The 16,586-nt window shown below is 48.6% G+C and overlaps 1 protein-coding gene across 1 annotated transcript in view; it reads right to left on the reverse strand.

Annotated features, from left to right (window-relative positions):
- LOC140904593 (uncharacterized) overlaps nt 1–16,586 on the reverse strand; it is a 261,339-nt gene that overhangs the window by 238,056 nt on the left and 6,697 nt on the right. Inside the window, exons 3-4 of the mRNA XM_073327024.1 lie at nt 12,972–13,060; nt 12,167–12,283 (exon numbers count right to left, since the gene is read on the reverse strand). Of these exons, the coding sequence (XP_073183125.1) occupies nt 12,167–12,283; nt 12,972–13,060 (206 nt within the window). The remainder of the gene's footprint in view (nt 1–12,166; nt 12,284–12,971; nt 13,061–16,586) is intronic.

Raw genomic sequence — 16,586 nt, forward strand, 5'->3', positions numbered from 1 at the left:
AGTTATGTATGGATGATGGAATCAACCTCCAGCCCCAGCCTGTCCTGATGAAATAAAGTGTAAACATCAACGGCTGAAGATGCAGACAACAGCCCTGACAAAGCAAGAAGAGTCCACCCTCAAAAGAAAAGAACAAAAGTACAATTGAAGAAACATCAAAGCCAGGTCCCAGGCTGAAAGTCATGTCTGCAACTGATGGGTGATCAATCACACCGGACCCAGAGGCAGCCTGACACAGCAAGACCTATAGGCTCTGGATTCAAACTAAAGCCTACAAAAAGGATGGATGAGATGGAAGACTTTGGAGGGTCACATTCTGCTGCCAACATTGAAGGGCATCGGTGTATGCCCAACAGAGACCCAGTTCTTCCTTGTGCCTGGCTTTCCTGGCCAGTTAGCCGCCACAAGCTACGAGGCTACATTCAGGACTGGTAACTATCTAGAAGCTGCAGAACATTTGGTGTGTGTGTGCGCGCACGCATGCATAGACATTAGATATTAGCTATTGGTCATAAATCAAATTGTGTTATTATAAGAAACATGACATCTTGTCTTGTCTCCGGAAATGATCCCGCACATCCCTTGGGCCATTTAAAACGCTAAGCCCCCTACCCGTTGGGCTCCATCCTGCTCTGTCACGAGGTTGCCTCCCTCATTCAGTAAGGGGCCCACACTTTCCTTGACTTTCTTCTTGTTGCTAACATATCTGAAGAAACCCTTATTGTTACTCTTAACATCTCTTGCTAGCTGCAACTCCAGGTGTGATTTGGCCTTCCTGATTTCACTCCTGCAAGCCCGAGCAATATTTTTATACTCATCCCTCGTCATTTGTCCAATCTTCCACTTCTTGTAAGCTTCTTTTTTGTATTTAAAAGCAGCAAAGATTTCACTGTTAAGCCAAGCTCGTCGCCTGCCATATTTACTATTCTTTCTGCACATCGGGGTGGTTTGTCCTTGTAACCTCAATAAGGATTCTTTAAAATACAGCCCTCCTACACTCCCACCCCTTGCCCAAGCCCAGAGCTTACACCCAAACTCCCTCCCAGAACCTGCACCCCCCCTGCACTCCCTCCTGTCCGCAAACTCCCTCCCAGAACCAGCACCCCCACCCTCAGGCCAGAGCCAGCACCCAAACTCTGTCCCAGAGCATGCACCCCTCACCCCCTCCTGCACACCCACCCCCTGCCCTAGCCTGGAGCCTGCACCCAGCATCCAAACTCCAACCCAGAGCCTACACACCAACCCCCCTCCCCCACACCCTCTCCTGCACCCCCACCCCAGCCCAGAACCAGCACCCAAACACTGTCCCAGAGCCTGCACCCCTCACCCCCCCTACACGCCAGACCTCCCCCCCACCCAAACTCCCTCCCAGAGCCATAAGCAGGTGGGGGGTGGTATTTGGGGGGGCAGAGTTGGGGGGCAGGTTCTGAGCACCACCAAAATTTCTAAAAACCTGCAACCCCAGACCCTTGGTCAAAGAAGTGCTGGGCCATAATGGGGAAGGTCAGAGTCCTCTCTCCTACCCATCTGTTGGGGGAAAATTGCATATGTGAATATACCCTTGGTCATAGCAGGATCGAGCCCAAAGGGTAGGGGGCTTAGCGTTTCCCCCTCCTGCTCTGGCAGGCAGAGTTCTTTTTAGTGGGTAGAGACTTCTGTGTTTTGTAAGTCCCAGCATGAGCACGGGGAGCGAAAAGTTATAAAGGTAACATAAATTCATTAAAAAAATATGTTGAGGCAGTATTTTCTATGTGAGACCCAACTCTGAAGGATATAGGAATTTGGGCAGTGTAGTATTTTTTGTCAGTGATATTGTGATGATTTCACAATTTTAAAAGACATGGTTAAGGAAAGGGACCAGGAGGGGTGGGGGCTCATTGAGGAGCCCTCCCTTCTTGCTAAACTGGTAATGGAATAAAGCCTGTGTCCATGAAAAGGGAGGGTTCAACGAGGAAAGCAGGGTCAGACCCAGAGAAGCAGGTAGGTAACAAATAAAAAAAACTGGAAAACAAGTTGGAAGCCGTGAGGGCATAGTGGCAAAAGAAGAAAAAAAGTAAGTCTAGGCCATGGGGAATTCAGATCCTTGGAACAATACTTGGAATGGTGAAATTCGAGTTCATGAAGGTGTCATTTTGTGAGATAAGCCAGCGATTTAAAAAAAAAAAAAAAAAAAGAGAGTGAGACATTAACTCTGAAGAGGCTGGAGGGAATTACACAGTTGAACGTTGTAAAAATGTTAGAGTTCTCTTTCTATAACACTTTTCCTTTCTTAGTTTCTTTGCAGCCATTCTGAAGGAAAAATTGGCCCTTTTCCAAAGGAATGTCTGTAGATAAGCCAGGCAGAGACAATCTGATTTAAATCATTTGACTATGAATAATTTAGTCAAATTCACTAAAAGAACAGAAGGGGTTTCTATTGGAACTTAACTGCCCCCAAATGTATACAAATGTAATCTATATACAGCTGTGTAAAAATTAAAGCAGTGTAAGGAATATTAAGAAAAAAAAGTGTGTATAAATAGAGTGTGTAAATATGTGGAGTGTTTAGGACCTAAAGCAACACTCCCCGTTTGTGAAACTCTTGTTTTATAGGTTTAGGATGAATTAGTTTTGTTTTTAAATAATACCACTAAAATCCATTTGACTCTTTCATTCAAAGTTGCAAAACCGAGAAACACTTTTTGCCAGACACAGGTAACTAGCGTTGTTTGATTTGTTATTTAGCATTTAACTCTTAAGGTACCTTAATGTTTTTTAGTTCAATATCCTTTTAAAAGACCAAAGTCATGGCTGCAGCAGGGCAGTCAAAACCAGGAGAATGGGAAAAAATTCTGGATTTGTTTTTTGGTAACAAAATAGCAAATAAGAGCTGTAGTAAACAAATAAGAAATTAAAAAAAAATAGTACCCCACACTGAGCCTTAAGGTGGTTCAGTGTAATCACACTGTCACCTTGATAAGAGTACATAAAAACTGTGAGCATAAAAGAAACAGTTACACCTTATGTAAAAATTAATATGGCTAATGTTATACAAGTTAAACTATGGAAGGAATGTGCATTTTCCCCAGAATATGTGCAGTGTAGATTGTAGAGGGGGTAAAAGAAATGGAAAACATACCATACTACTTAATTAAAATCCTATTAGGGCTCCAAAGGGAGGCACAATAGGTTGTGTTTTCTTTTTCAGATTGCTGTGTGTTTCAGAAGCAGGATTTAAAAGTGAAAAGTAATCAAAACTCTGGTGGAAGTTGACTGTGTCTCTTTTAAGACAGAATCTCAAAGGGTACAACTACAGTATGAAATTATTTCAAAATTATTCTATTTGAATTTTCAGAAACTATTTAATACATTCGGTCTTCTGTGTCCCCACTAAAGTGCGTGAATGCAGTGGACTGCATCCACAGGACCAAGGCTAGCATCGAATGTCAGAGCGGTGCACTGTGGGTAGCTATCCCACAGTTCCCGCAGTCCCTGCAGCCCATTGGAATTCTGGGTTAAGCTCCCAGTGCACGATGGGGCAAAAACATTCTTGCAGGTGTTTCTGGGTGTGTGTCGTCAGTCGCTCCTCCCTATGTGAAAGCTATGGCAGACAATCCTTTCGTGCCTTTTTGGCGTGCGGACGCCATACTGCTTTCAGCAGACGGTGCACCGCTGCTCTCAGGCTAATATGAATCCACCTCTCATTTCCTCTCATCTTCCTATGTAAACTCTACTCTCTCTCTTCCTCATCGAACGCTTCCGCTGCCAACTCTTCTCAGCCTTTCTGAACCAAGCATCACAGCTTCCGCCGCCAACTCTGCTCTCCTATGTTCCCCGCTCTTTTTCCAGGATTACCCGTGCAGGCACCATAGCCATGGAGCCTGATCAGATCTCCACTGCAGTTCTGACCATTGTAAATACCTCACGCATTATCCAGCAGTATATGTGCAGTCCCTGCAAAACCAGGCAAGGAAGCAACGACAGCGCGATTATGATAGTGATGAGGACATGGACACAGACGTTCCCAGAAGCACGGCATGTGGTGATTGGGAGATCATGGTGCTGTTGGGCCAGGTTCATGCCGTGGAACACCAACTCTGGGCCCAGCAAACAAGCACAGACTGGTGGGACCGCATAGTGTTGCGGGTATGGGATGATTCCCAGTGGCTGAGAAACTTTTGTATGCATAGGGCCACTTTCGTTGAACTCTGTGACTTGCTGTCCCCTGCCCTGAAATGCAAAGACACCAAAATGAGAGCAGCCCTCACAGTTGGGAAGCGAGTGGCCGTAGCCCTGTGGAAGCTTGCAACGCCCGACAGCTACCAGTCAGTCAGGAATCAGTTTGGAGTGGGCAAATCTACTGTGAGGGCTGCTGTGCTGCAAGTAGCCAACACAATCATTGACCAGCTGCTATCAAAGGTAGTGACTTTGGGAAATATGCAGACCATTGTGGATGGCTTTAATGCGCTGGGGTTCCCTGACTGCGGCGGGGCGATAGATGGAACACATATCCCTATCTTGGCCCCGGAACACCGGGGTGGCCAGTAAATAAACCGCAAGGGGTCCTTTTCCATGGTGCTGCAAGTACTGTGGATCACAAGGGACGTTTCACCGACATCAACGTGGGATGGCCAGGAAGGGTGTATGACGCTCACATCTTCAGGAACTCTGGTCTGTTTGAACAGCTGCAGGAAGGAACTTACTTCCCAGACCAGAATATTACTGTTGGGGGGGGGGGTTGTTGAAATGCCTATAGTTATCCTTGAGGACCCAGCCTACCCCTTAATGAGATGGCTCATGAAGCTGTACACAGGCACCCTGGACAGTAGTCAGGAGCTGTTTAACTACAGGCTGAGCAAGTGCAGAATGGTGGTAGAATGTGCTTTTGGACGTTTGAAAGCGCGCTGGCGCAGTTTACTGACTCTGTTAGATCTCAGCACAACCAATATTCCAATTGTAATTGCTGCTTGTTGTGTGCTCCACAATATCTGTGAGAGTAAGGGGGAGACATTTATGGCTGGGTGGGAGGTTGAGGCAACTCACCTGGCAGCCAATTTCGCAGCCAGCCAGCCAACAGGGCAATTAGAAGAGCACAGCAGGGCACGTTGCACATCAGAGAAGTGTTGAAAGCCAGCTTCATGACTGGCCAGGGTACGGTGTGACAGTTGTGTTTGTTTCTCTTAAAGTTACCCACTCCCTATATATATATATATATGAAAGGAAGCAAAGTCACAATTGTTTAAAACATGTTCTTTATTATTTGTTGCACAAACATTGAGAGAAATCAGAAGCTAGACGGGGGAGGGAGGTATTGGGTTAGGGGTGTGGTAGAGGAGGGAAGGACAAGCTCCCGCATGAGCTTGAACATAGCATCCTGACTGCTATCATCACTCATGTCCCTCCTCTCTTCGTATTCATGTAACATTTTACGTGACTCCGCAATTGTTTGCCTCCACGCATTCAACTGGGCCCTATCAGTGCATGAGGACTCGGCAAACCTGCGATCCCAAGTTCGTTTTTTTGTCTTCTAATATGGACCAGCCTCTGGGACGGAGTAGATAGGGGCCGCATTGAAACATTTGCGCCTGCTGTGGGAGGAGAAAAAGGGAGGGCAGTATTTTAAAAGATACATTTTAGAGAACAAAGGGGACACTCTTTCTCAGTGAAACAGGCAATTCATAGTACACAGCACATGTTCTTTCTGTACAAGGTCTCATTTTGCCTCTTATACTGAAGTGCCTGCCACTTTGGTGTGAGTAAGCCATCACATGCGGCCGGGCAACAGAGTTCAGCTTGCAGGAAGCCATGGTAAGCCCTAGGGGCACACGGGGTTCTGCTTCTTCTGCATTCCTTTCAATGCTTTCAAACTGCTGGGCCCCCTTTCCCATAGCAAGCAATGCCTGGTGGGTTTGCCATATAAAAGGAGGGCCTGCGGGCTCTCTGGGATGATTGCTTCACACAACACCCTCCCCCCCCACACCCCTCGTGGCTCCGATGAGGCTCTGAGCAGGGATGAGCCCTTTAAACTAAATGCGAACAGCCCAGCGTGGCTGGGTTTCCCCCCACTCCTCACCACGTGGCTCCAATCAAGCTCTCACTCACCAGAAGTGCCTTCTTCAGGGTCATGGTCCAGGAGCCTGCCTTGGGAGTGGGGAGAGGCTATTGGCTCCAGCGTTAAGAATCGTTCCTGCCTGGGGGGAAAACAGATACCCACTTGCGGCCTGTGCATTGTCCTCCTCCTCCTCCTCTTCGTCCTCCAAAAACTCATCCTCCTCGGTCTGAGCTACTCCCCCCTTGCAGGTGTCCACGGACAGTGGTGGGGTAGTGGTGGGGTCACCCCGCATAATTACATGTGGCTCACGGTAGAAGCGGTATGTATGTGGCTATGACCAGAGCGCCCGTTCACCTCCCTGGCTTTATGGTACTGTTGCCTGAGCTCCTTGATTTTTGAACGACACTGCTCTGTGTCCCTGGAAGAGCCTCTTTCCGTCATGGCCCTAGAGACTTTAGTGTATGTATTTGCGCTCCTTTTTTTGGAACGTAGCTCTGCTATAACAGATTCGTCTCCTCAACACGTGATGAGATCCAGTACCTCCCCTTTGGACGATGCTGGAGCTCGTCTGTGAATCCGGGACTGCATGGTCTCTTGTGATGGTGGACTCTGCATGGTCGCCTGTGATGGTGGACTGTGCTGATGGTGACCAAACAGGAAATTCAAAAGTTCCCGGGGGTTTTTCTGCCTACCTGGCTAGTGCATCAGAGTTGAGAGTGTTGTCCAGAGCGGTCACAAGGGAGCATTCTGGGATAGCTCCCGGAGGCCAATAACGTCAAATTGCGGCCACAGTATCTGTAACCCGGAACTGCGATCTCTATTTCAGCACTACTCCACTTGCTGAGGTGGAGTACAGAAATCGGATTAAAGAGCCCTTTAAATAAAAAAAACTGGTGTGGTCGTATGGACGGAATCAGTTTTATTTCAAAGTAACTCGGCTAATTCCAAAACAACCACATACTGTAGACCAGGCCTAAGCTGCAAATGTCTTTAAATACAAAAGCAAGCCAAAAAGCATCTGTGTTAATATAAATTACCTAACTGATAAAGGAAGAAAAGAACAGCCCATAAAGGGCAGCACAAAGTCGTCAAACCAAAGGAGAAGAAGGGAGACAGGTAGATCAGAGGAAAGTAAAGGCACTAGTAATGCCGGCCCCTACCGACGCCCACTCTTTAAGAGTACTGTTAGGAGGACTCAATTTTCTTAGACAACCCATTTATAAATATGTTAAAGTAACTCACCCATTATGGAAACTGATACAAAGACAAAATGGGAATGGGGAAAAACAGCAAGACTCCGCTTTAACCCTGCTGAAACAGAAGGCTCTCACAACCCCCGCCCAGTGTTTCCCTGATGAATCACACCCTTTTTAAAAAAAACAGATGAATGTTTGGTAGCTAATAGCATGGCCCTGGCTGCCACACTGTTACAAAATATTAAAAAAGGAAACCTTAAAATGGGAAAAAGGGGTCACTTACTAAAATCAAAATGGATAGGCCCTTACTCCATAGTGGATCGTCTTAGCCCATTGGTATACCACATTAAAAAAAAAAGCAACAAATGTCAATGGGTACATGAGACGAAGCGGGACTGTTCTTAATGTTTCCTCTGAATAGTGTGGGGGTGCCTCAATTTCCCTTATGCAGTTCTTAAGTATCTAGGTGGTGGGATAAGGGTGTATGACTGTTGCAGAGCCCTAGAGGGCAGGTGTGTGCAGGGGTCTGGGCACAGAGAATGGCCGACACCCTGTTTCCTGGGAACTGGTGGCCCGGCCCTTCCCCCTGCAAGGTGAGAGCTAAAGGGTTGGAGAACAAAGGAATCAGGTGACCTCCTGGCCCGGGAAAGGGACAAAGCCCAGAGGAGGAGGGGTTGGAGAGAGTTTCAGTTTGGGGCTGGCTGGGGACTTGGAGTGAAGTGCAGACGGGGTTGTCTGGCTCACTGCCCCCCAAAATGGACCCAGCTGAGGGGTCCTGTTCTCTGCACCTACAAGCTCTGTTTTAGACCATGTTCCTGTCATCTAATAAACCTCTGTTTTACTAGCTGGCTGAGAGTCACGTCTGACTGCGGAGTTGGGGGGCAGGACCCTCTGGCTTCCCCAGGACCCCACCTGGGCGGACTCACTATGGGAAGCGCACGGAGGGACAGAGGATGATGAATGGTCCGAGGTCAGACCCAGGAAGGTGGAAGCTGGGTGAGCTGTGTGTCCTGAAGACAGGCTGCTCACAGAAAGGCGACTGCCCCAGAGTCCTGCCTGGCTTCATGGGAAGCAGTTCCAGAGCATTGCCCGGGGACTCAGTGACACTAACTCTTAAACCCTTAGGAAATTCCAATATGTATGCCTGAAAAATAGGAGTTAAAATAGAGGGTTCCTATGAAAATACCACCTGGAGTTTCAGCTACCCACAATTACCGTATCAGTAAAACAAGCCTGTTAAAACAGAAACAATACTAACAGTTATTGTGTAATACTGTCCAATACCCCATAGTAAATTAAACCTATGGTTCCCAGACACATGCACCAAAACCTGGACCAAAAAATATGCATTCGAAAAACTCACTGGACCCAATGGAAAAAAAAAAAAATCACTATATAAACAGGGTGCCTTGATATGAAACTTTAGGTTTGTCCTGCCAAGATTCCCTAGAGCATAGTGTTGCGACCAACAGAATACAGCTCCTCCCTACCCGTGATCAACCTAGCTGGCCACTAGATTGATCTGGACTCTGGACTTGTAACAATAACATCGACTGGCAGGGCAGTGTATGTATGTGTGTGTGTTGGGGGGAGGGTAATTGAATGAGTATATTAATTGTTGTATCTTCAATAAATGCAGCATATTGCCTTTTCCCCTGAAAAAGATCCCATGTGCTTCTTATAAGTATAAGGATATGAAGTTATGAGAATTGTGTAGTATGGTTGTCACTAAAACATGCTGTAAATTGGGGGGGAAATCGGCCAGATATTAGCTCCCCAGAGGCAACAGCAAGGAAAGTAACCAACGCCTGGGTACGGTGTCAACCCATCAACAGCCATTGTGCAGCAAGGGAGCTACAATGCAATGACTCACCTGTATGAGGCCACACCAGGAGAATTGCTCAACCTTGCTTGGATAGACTCAGAAATGCTCACCTGACTCTGAAGCAGCGGGGGTGGGGGGTCGCAAATCCACGAGGGAAGAAAGGACATGATAAAAGGGAGACACAGTTGCCATGCTGGCTCTCTCTCTTCCACCTACATGTACAGACACCACCACCACCACCACCAAGCAACTGAAGCACTGATCAAAGGGGAGAGCCTGACTGAAAAGTAACCAGCCAGCCTGTGGTGAGAAGCATCTAAGTTTGTAAGGACACTGAAAGTGTTAAGATCAGCTTAGAATGGGTTTTGCTTTCATTTCATTTGACCAAATCAGACTTGTTACGCTTTGACTTATAATCACTTAAAATCTATCTTTATAGCTAATAAATCTGTTTACTCTTCCTAAAGCAGTGTGTCTGGTCTGAAGTGTGTCAGAGGCTCCGCTTGGGATAACAAGCCTGGTACATATCAATTCTTTTGTTAAACTGACAAACTTATATAAGTTTGCAGCATCCAGTGGGCATTACTGGACGCTGCAAGACGGAGGTTCCTAGGGTTGTGTCTGGGACCGGAGATATTGGCTAGTGTCATTCACTTGCAAGTAGCTGGGAGCAGTTTACATACCAGAGGCTGTGCGTGAACAGCCCAGGAGTGGGGGTTCTCACAGCAGAGCAGGGTAAGGCTGGCTCCCAGAGTCCAGGTTTGGAGAGGCCTAGCAGATCACCAGTCCAGATAATACCAGAGTGGAACATCACACCAGTGTGTTTGGATTAAAGTCTGTGGGGAATTCCATTTGGGATAACAAGGCTGGTGCATGTCATTTTCCACTGATGAAACTAAAGATTTAATATGAGCTTGTGCTGTTCAGTAATGTGCTGGATGGTGCAAGATGCACATTTCTGGGGGAAAGTCTGGCACTTGACAATTTGCTGGTGTTCTCCTGAGGTGTAATTCATGAGTGGCTGACTAGCAGCACTCAGTACCGTGTAGCTGGGAAAGAGTTACATGGTGGAGACTGGGTGTTTACTGGCCAAGATGGGCTGTTCTCACAGTAAAACAGTGGAAAAGATACCCCAGGTTGGAGAACTGAGTGGATACAGCTGTTCAACAGTCCAGACTGTACTCTGGGTAATGGCACAGACACTCATTATGACAGAGCCTCTTACAACGCAGAGAAGGTAAATCCATGTTCCAGAAATTGAAGACTCCAGACAGAGGACAAGTCTCCCTGGAACTGCTTCTTGCAGAGAGAGAGGTCCAGACACAATGAGAGAGTCCTGAGGAAGCTGGGAACACTAAGAATGGGCTGGTGGAGTTCAGCAGAGAAAAGGAACAGGAAGGGCAGGGATATCACTGAATGCAGGATCTCAGCAGTACAACATATCAGGACAACACATATTGCAGCCCATTGGAAAACATAATCCCAACTATACATATAAAATGATAGTGTCTAAATTAGTCGTTTCCACTCAAGAGACAGATCTTGGAGTCATTGTGGAGAGTTCTCTGAAAACATCCACTCAATGTGCAGCAGCCGTCAAAAAAACAACCAGAACGCTGGAATCATTAAGAAAGGGATAGATAATAACAGAGAAAATATCATATTGCCTCTATATAAATCCATGGTACACCCACATCTTGAATACTGGGAGCAGATGTCATCACCCCATCTCAAAAAGAGACATATTGGAATTGGAAAAGGTTCAGAAAAGGGAAACAGAAATGATTAAGGGTAGGGAACAGATTCCATATGTGGAGAGATTAAAAAGACTGGAACTTTTCAGCTTGGAAAAGAGACGAAGAAGAGGAGATATGACAGAAGTCTATAAAATCAAGACTGCTGTAGAGAAAGTAAATAATGAACTGTTATTTACTCCTGCTCCTAACACAAGAACTGGGAGTCACCCAACTAAAGTACTAGGCAGCAGATTTAAAACAAACCAAAGGAAGTATTTCTTCACACAAAGGACAGTCAACCTGCTGAACTCTTTGCCAGAGGAAGTTGTGAAGGCCAAGTCTATAAGAGTGTTCAAAAAAAGAACAAGATACATTCATGGAAGATAGGTCCGTGAATGGCCATTAGCCGGGATGGTGTCCCTAACCACTGATTGCCAGAACCTGTGGAATGGATGACAGGTGATGGATCACTTGTTGATTGCCTGTTCTCTTCAGTCCCTCTGGGACACCTGGCATTAGCCACTGTCAGGAGACATGATACTGGGCTACATGGATGTTTGATCTGACCCAGTATGGCCAGATTTATGTGCTAGGGAATCTAGTGAGTCCAGTGCAATGGGAAGGAGTATGAAAGTCCCTGGCTGTGGAGAACACTGGGAAATTAGAAGCTATCATTCAGAAGTAACAGACTCTAATTAGTCTGGAAAGGCAGAATGTGAAACATAAGAATCAGGTCATGTGACTTCAGGAATGCTGCACTCCAAGATCCAAAGAGTCCGCAGAGAAGAGAGATTGTGGCTATTGCACATGGTGAAGGGGGAGCAAGACTCTCCAGGTCTCAAGCAGTTTCACTAACAACCTAGGCCATTTTCACATGTACGGGTGCAATCCAGACCAGTGAGGAGTTGCGTCATCTGTAATCCTGGGTGAAATTCAATGTTTTGCAGCTGGAGCTCCCTTGTCTGGACACTCCAGGCCAGCATTCAAGGACGGCCTGAGTGTCTGTGTGATCAGTAACCCTGTACCAGCAGCTCTGACTCCAGCCGCCTGCTTGTTACACCCCAAGCACATTCTGGTCCGGGTGGAGAAGGCTCAGGGTTTGAGAGAAGGCCAGGGTAGGAACCTTCTGTTCATTATGCTGAACCTAGCCCCCAGTTTTACTTGAGCAAACAGGAGATATTTGACACTGTGCGATACTGCTCCTGTGCTCTGTTCCCGAAGTGTTCTGTAGGAGGAGAGGGTAGAGTGTTATTGTATGTGTCAGTGGCATGTTGGGGTGATGCAGAAACAGGACAGAGCAGAGGTGGCATTGTGGGGGTGGCGTGAACCTTATCTCTTCATTTCCCCTCCTAATAACCAAGGGCACAGAAATCCTTACCCAGTGAGGTCCCATTCTCAGAGTTCTTCTGCATGTCTTCTCTGTAGAGGACTCTCTGAGTGGGGTCCACCAGAGCCCGCTCTTCTACACAGCCACCTCCTCGAAGGTCACCGGCCTCTGAAAGAGCAAGAGTCCCACATTCAGTACCAACTGCCCCATTCACAGCCCCACTATTCGTGGGGGAGAGGAGCCAATCAAATGGAAGCTCTGGGAGGCTCACAGTCAACAGAGTTCCACCCCCACCCTGCTCAGAGCACCCAGAAAACACCAGGGTAAGGAGATGAAGAGAGAGCCCCTCCTCTCTCCCAGCAGATCCATCACACACCTACTAGCCACAGCCTGATACAGGAGATGGAGCCCCTAGCAGGGTCCAGGGAGAGCTCCCTGGTTGGAAGCCCAACACTCTCCTCATTTTGCGCAGCTGGATATGAAGTGAGGGGCAGCTGGTGGGTGCCCCTTTCATATCTCAGAGCAGCCGCTGATTAGTCAGGTCAGGCTCCAGCACTGGGAGTCTGGTCAGTTTTCCCAGCTCCATGTAGGTGGGTTATTTTCTGTTTCATAAATTAGAGCATTTCCGCCTCCGAACCTCATGGGTCTGTTCCTCGAATCTAGGCCACTTATTAAACAACTCCCAGCAGGTCTGCCACCCCCTGGCCTCCTCCCTTTCTCCACCCTGTGCATTTCCTGCCCCGCTCCAACCTCCAAACCAGACGGTGCAAAGCTTCCCCTCTCCGGCGTATATGTTGCCCCTCCCCGTCCTGCAGGACCCCACCAGCAAACCCCACCCCCCAAAAATAATCCCCACCTGAACTGGCTCCACTGCAGCCATTTCTCTCCCCTGTCCCATGGGAGGACGGGATCAGCTGGAGCAAAACGTGGGCGTCGTTCTGCAGCCTGGCAGGGCGAGAAGGGCTGTTGTGGAGGTTTCACAACAGGCTTTAGTTCATTTCACAGCACGATTCCCCCAGGCCCTTTCCCTGCAGACAGACGGACACCCTAGATTCTGCCATGCTGGGAAAATGCTTGATCTCTTTATTACAGTGTAAACCTGGCCCCTCCTGCCAGGCTAAGCCCACAGACACATTTTTAAACTCCCTTCCCTGATCCTGTAACAAAGTCTCTCAACACAATGCTAGAAACAAGCAGAACCAAAGGAGTCACTTTCGAGATTCCCTCTGACACTGACCCCAGGGCAGCCACACCCCAGCAGGAGGGATATGGGGTCAGGAACTGGGTTTTCCTCTGTCTGATCCTCATCTTGTCCACAGGAAAGTGACTCTACCCAGGGAGCAGTAATACATCTGTCTGGGCAGATTAGCGATCTGGAAATCTCTCTTGAAACTCTTCTTTCCCACGGCCCTTTTCAGGTCTCTCTTTCTCCTTCTATCTCCTTTTCCCTGTCCCCTCTCCCTGCCCATCTGGAAGGAAAGTCCCATTCCTGGGTTGTTTGCTCCCCATGGCTGGATTGTTCTGCAATTGCTAATGGGAAGAGAAATGACCGGGAGAGGGACTGTTTGTGTAGAGTCATTTTAATGCCAGACACCAGCATTTTCCCTTGGTTTCCTTCAGTTACCTGGAGCGTCTGGCTCAGAATTTAGTATTAACAGGGCACAGGGCTGCCCTAGGGGGCCAGTACCAGCTGGAGAAAGTCATCACCTGGGCCGGGCAGAGAAGAAGCTTTAATTAAAGTCACTTCCCAGCACAGAACCCCTGGTGGGGGAGCAGCAGCTGCTCAGCCAGGTCTCCCAGATCACAATGGAGGCTGCAGGGTCTGACCCAGGAAGCTAAACCCCAATATCCTGAGCAGAGCGTATGAGCAGCCTTCCTTCCTTTAGCTCTCTGGGGAGATCAGATAATGAGAGACCCTCCTCAAAAGGAGAATTGCTAATCTCATTTGCCCCACTGTCCATCTGGAGTCACTCCTTGACTTTCCATGCAGTGAGACTCTGGATTAACAATGGTCTCAATGAAACCAGATTTCAGAAAGAATGAGTCCAGAATGCTGTGGAAGAGACCATTGTGTGGTCGGGCTAACCCCCTTCCCACCTTCCTCACCCCCCAGATCTAGGACTGGGGACACGATTTCCCCAACAGAACAGGAAGTTCCTGCAGTTTTCAAGAGGGGAGAAAAGCAAAATCTGTGATTTCACCTCACAGTGTTTGGTAAGTGGATAGAAAGTTACCATAGTGACCGAGTGTGGATGGGAAATGCCCCCAGGATTCTGGCACAAGCTGATCAGGAAGAAGGAGGGAGGTCAGGAGCAGCCCCCAGAGCCCCCAGCCACTCCCCAGTACCCAGAGCCCAGACCCCCCCGCTGGGAAATCAGTCCCTCACTGCTTGCCTGGGATTCCCCCACTGCCTGCCTAGGACCCCTGCCTGCCATCCAGCAGGATCTGCCATGATGTTTGCCTGGGACCCCCCCTCCCTCCAGCAGGGCCCCGTGATGCTTTACAGCGGGATCCTCACTCTGCTTGACTGGCATCCCCGACCTACTGCTGGGATCTCTCCCCAGCTCTGTGCACTGGGCATGGCAACGATCCCAGGAGCCAGTGGGGGAAGCCCAGACAGAGCACCAGGCACCCTCTAACCCACCTCCCCAAGAGACACCCACCCCCACTGTTCTGCAGCCAACAGGCCCCCAGCGATACCCACCTCTAGGACACAAAGCCTCAAGGCTGGGAACATCAGAACCACCCCCCAAAATCCCAAACCTCCAGAACCAACTAACCTGACTTGGGTACCCCCTGCCCAGTCACCCAGAGGCCTCCCCTTACCACAATGCACCTTCAGCTCCAGCTGTAACCTCCCCACACACCACACAACAATAGTGTTACCTCACAGTGTCTGATAAGTGAATAGAAATTTATCACTGCCCTGCTGCTGCCCAGTCACACAGGAAGAGTGAGACCTGGGGGACACTTCTTTAACAGGAGAAGGGAAGCCATGGAGGGGCCAAAATAGGGAAGAAATTTCCATGCCCTGTCACTAGCAAATAATGGCCACCATGGATCCACCCCAGAGGTGGCTACATCTTAGTACTGAGGGAAGCCCCCCCTCAGAGAGACCATTTGTCACGGAGTTTGAGATACTTCTGGACCCACGCTGCACTCAAAGGGACCTCCTCATCCCAGGCCAGATGGAGAAAAGAAAAGGGTCCAGCCATCTCTCCTGTTACCAGGTGGGGGTCACTGATCCCCCAAACATGGGGAGGCCTCTGCATTTGAGGTGTGTTAAATACGTGGCTGGTCTCTTTCATAGGCAAACATTTTAACAGAGAAAGGGGGGAAACAAATGATTTACAAAGGAGAGGGGAAAGATGATCACTGGGCAATTTAACTCCCTGCAACCTCCAGGATGGAGAAGGACTCAGGGCCACAGGTTCCCTCCAAGAAAGGAGAAGTTGCTGGGATTTAGAGACATGGGGAACAGCCCAAAACTCGAGAGGATTTTTAATTGACATTTCATAATGACATAGAAAGAGGGAAAAGCTGAGATTTGAGATCAGTGTTCAGAAATGAAAGAGAAAGGGTGGAAATTTGACGGATTTTGTATCCATTTTTGCAAATTATAGAGAGGAAAATGATAGGGATTTTTTATCACTTGTTGATATCAGGCAAAAGCTGAGTGTATTTCCCATCAATATTTGATAAATTAATAGAGCAGAAATGGGCAACATTGGCAAGTATTTTATATCCAAATTCAAGAATCTGAGAAAAGGTGTAAATCTGAGGTTTTCTGGAGTATGTTATCATGAGAGAAACGGGGGTGGGGGGGATCTCAGGGCACGTTCAAAGAGAAAAAGACAACTAGAGACAAGTGGGGCAAATGTTGAGGGTATTTTAGATCTATCTTTGAGATTTGCAGAGACTACGGGTCACGAACTACGCAACTGATATCATGAGGAAAAAGACCCACCAAGATCGGAGGGGATTTTTATATATTATAGGAGGAGTGGGAAAGGGGGACTGGTTGGCTGGATTTCCAGTGACTGTCCAATACATAAACAGAAAGTGATGGTCCCCCCCCCCCGTCACCTGGGCAGCAGGGAGCCCTCTGAGGGGCTGACTGAAGGGGGTGGGGGGTGGGGGAGCTGGAGGGCTCCCTGGGGGCGGGGAGGGGGCGGCAGTGGGGGATGGGCAGGTGGGGGGCAGGTGGGGGATGGGGGCAACGGTGCTGCAGTTGGGGGCAGCAAGTGGGACTCGGAAGCGGGGATCGGGGGCAGCCCCATGGGGGACACGTCCCCTCCCTTCCCCGCCCCGGCAGAGACCCGGCGTCTCCTCCCACCCCCACGCCGGGGCAGCCAGGTTGGGGGATGGCTCCGGGCTCCAACTTCCCACCGACACCGGGACAAACCGCTGCGGATAAAACGGGGGGGGGAGGGAAATCCCGCCCCCCCCCCACGGGAGGGGAGTTTCAATG

This window comes from Lepidochelys kempii, unplaced genomic scaffold (assembly GCF_965140265.1).
Source record: "Lepidochelys kempii isolate rLepKem1 unplaced genomic scaffold, rLepKem1.hap2 scaffold_37, whole genome shotgun sequence".
Lineage (NCBI taxonomy): Eukaryota > Metazoa > Chordata > Testudines > Cheloniidae > Lepidochelys > Lepidochelys kempii.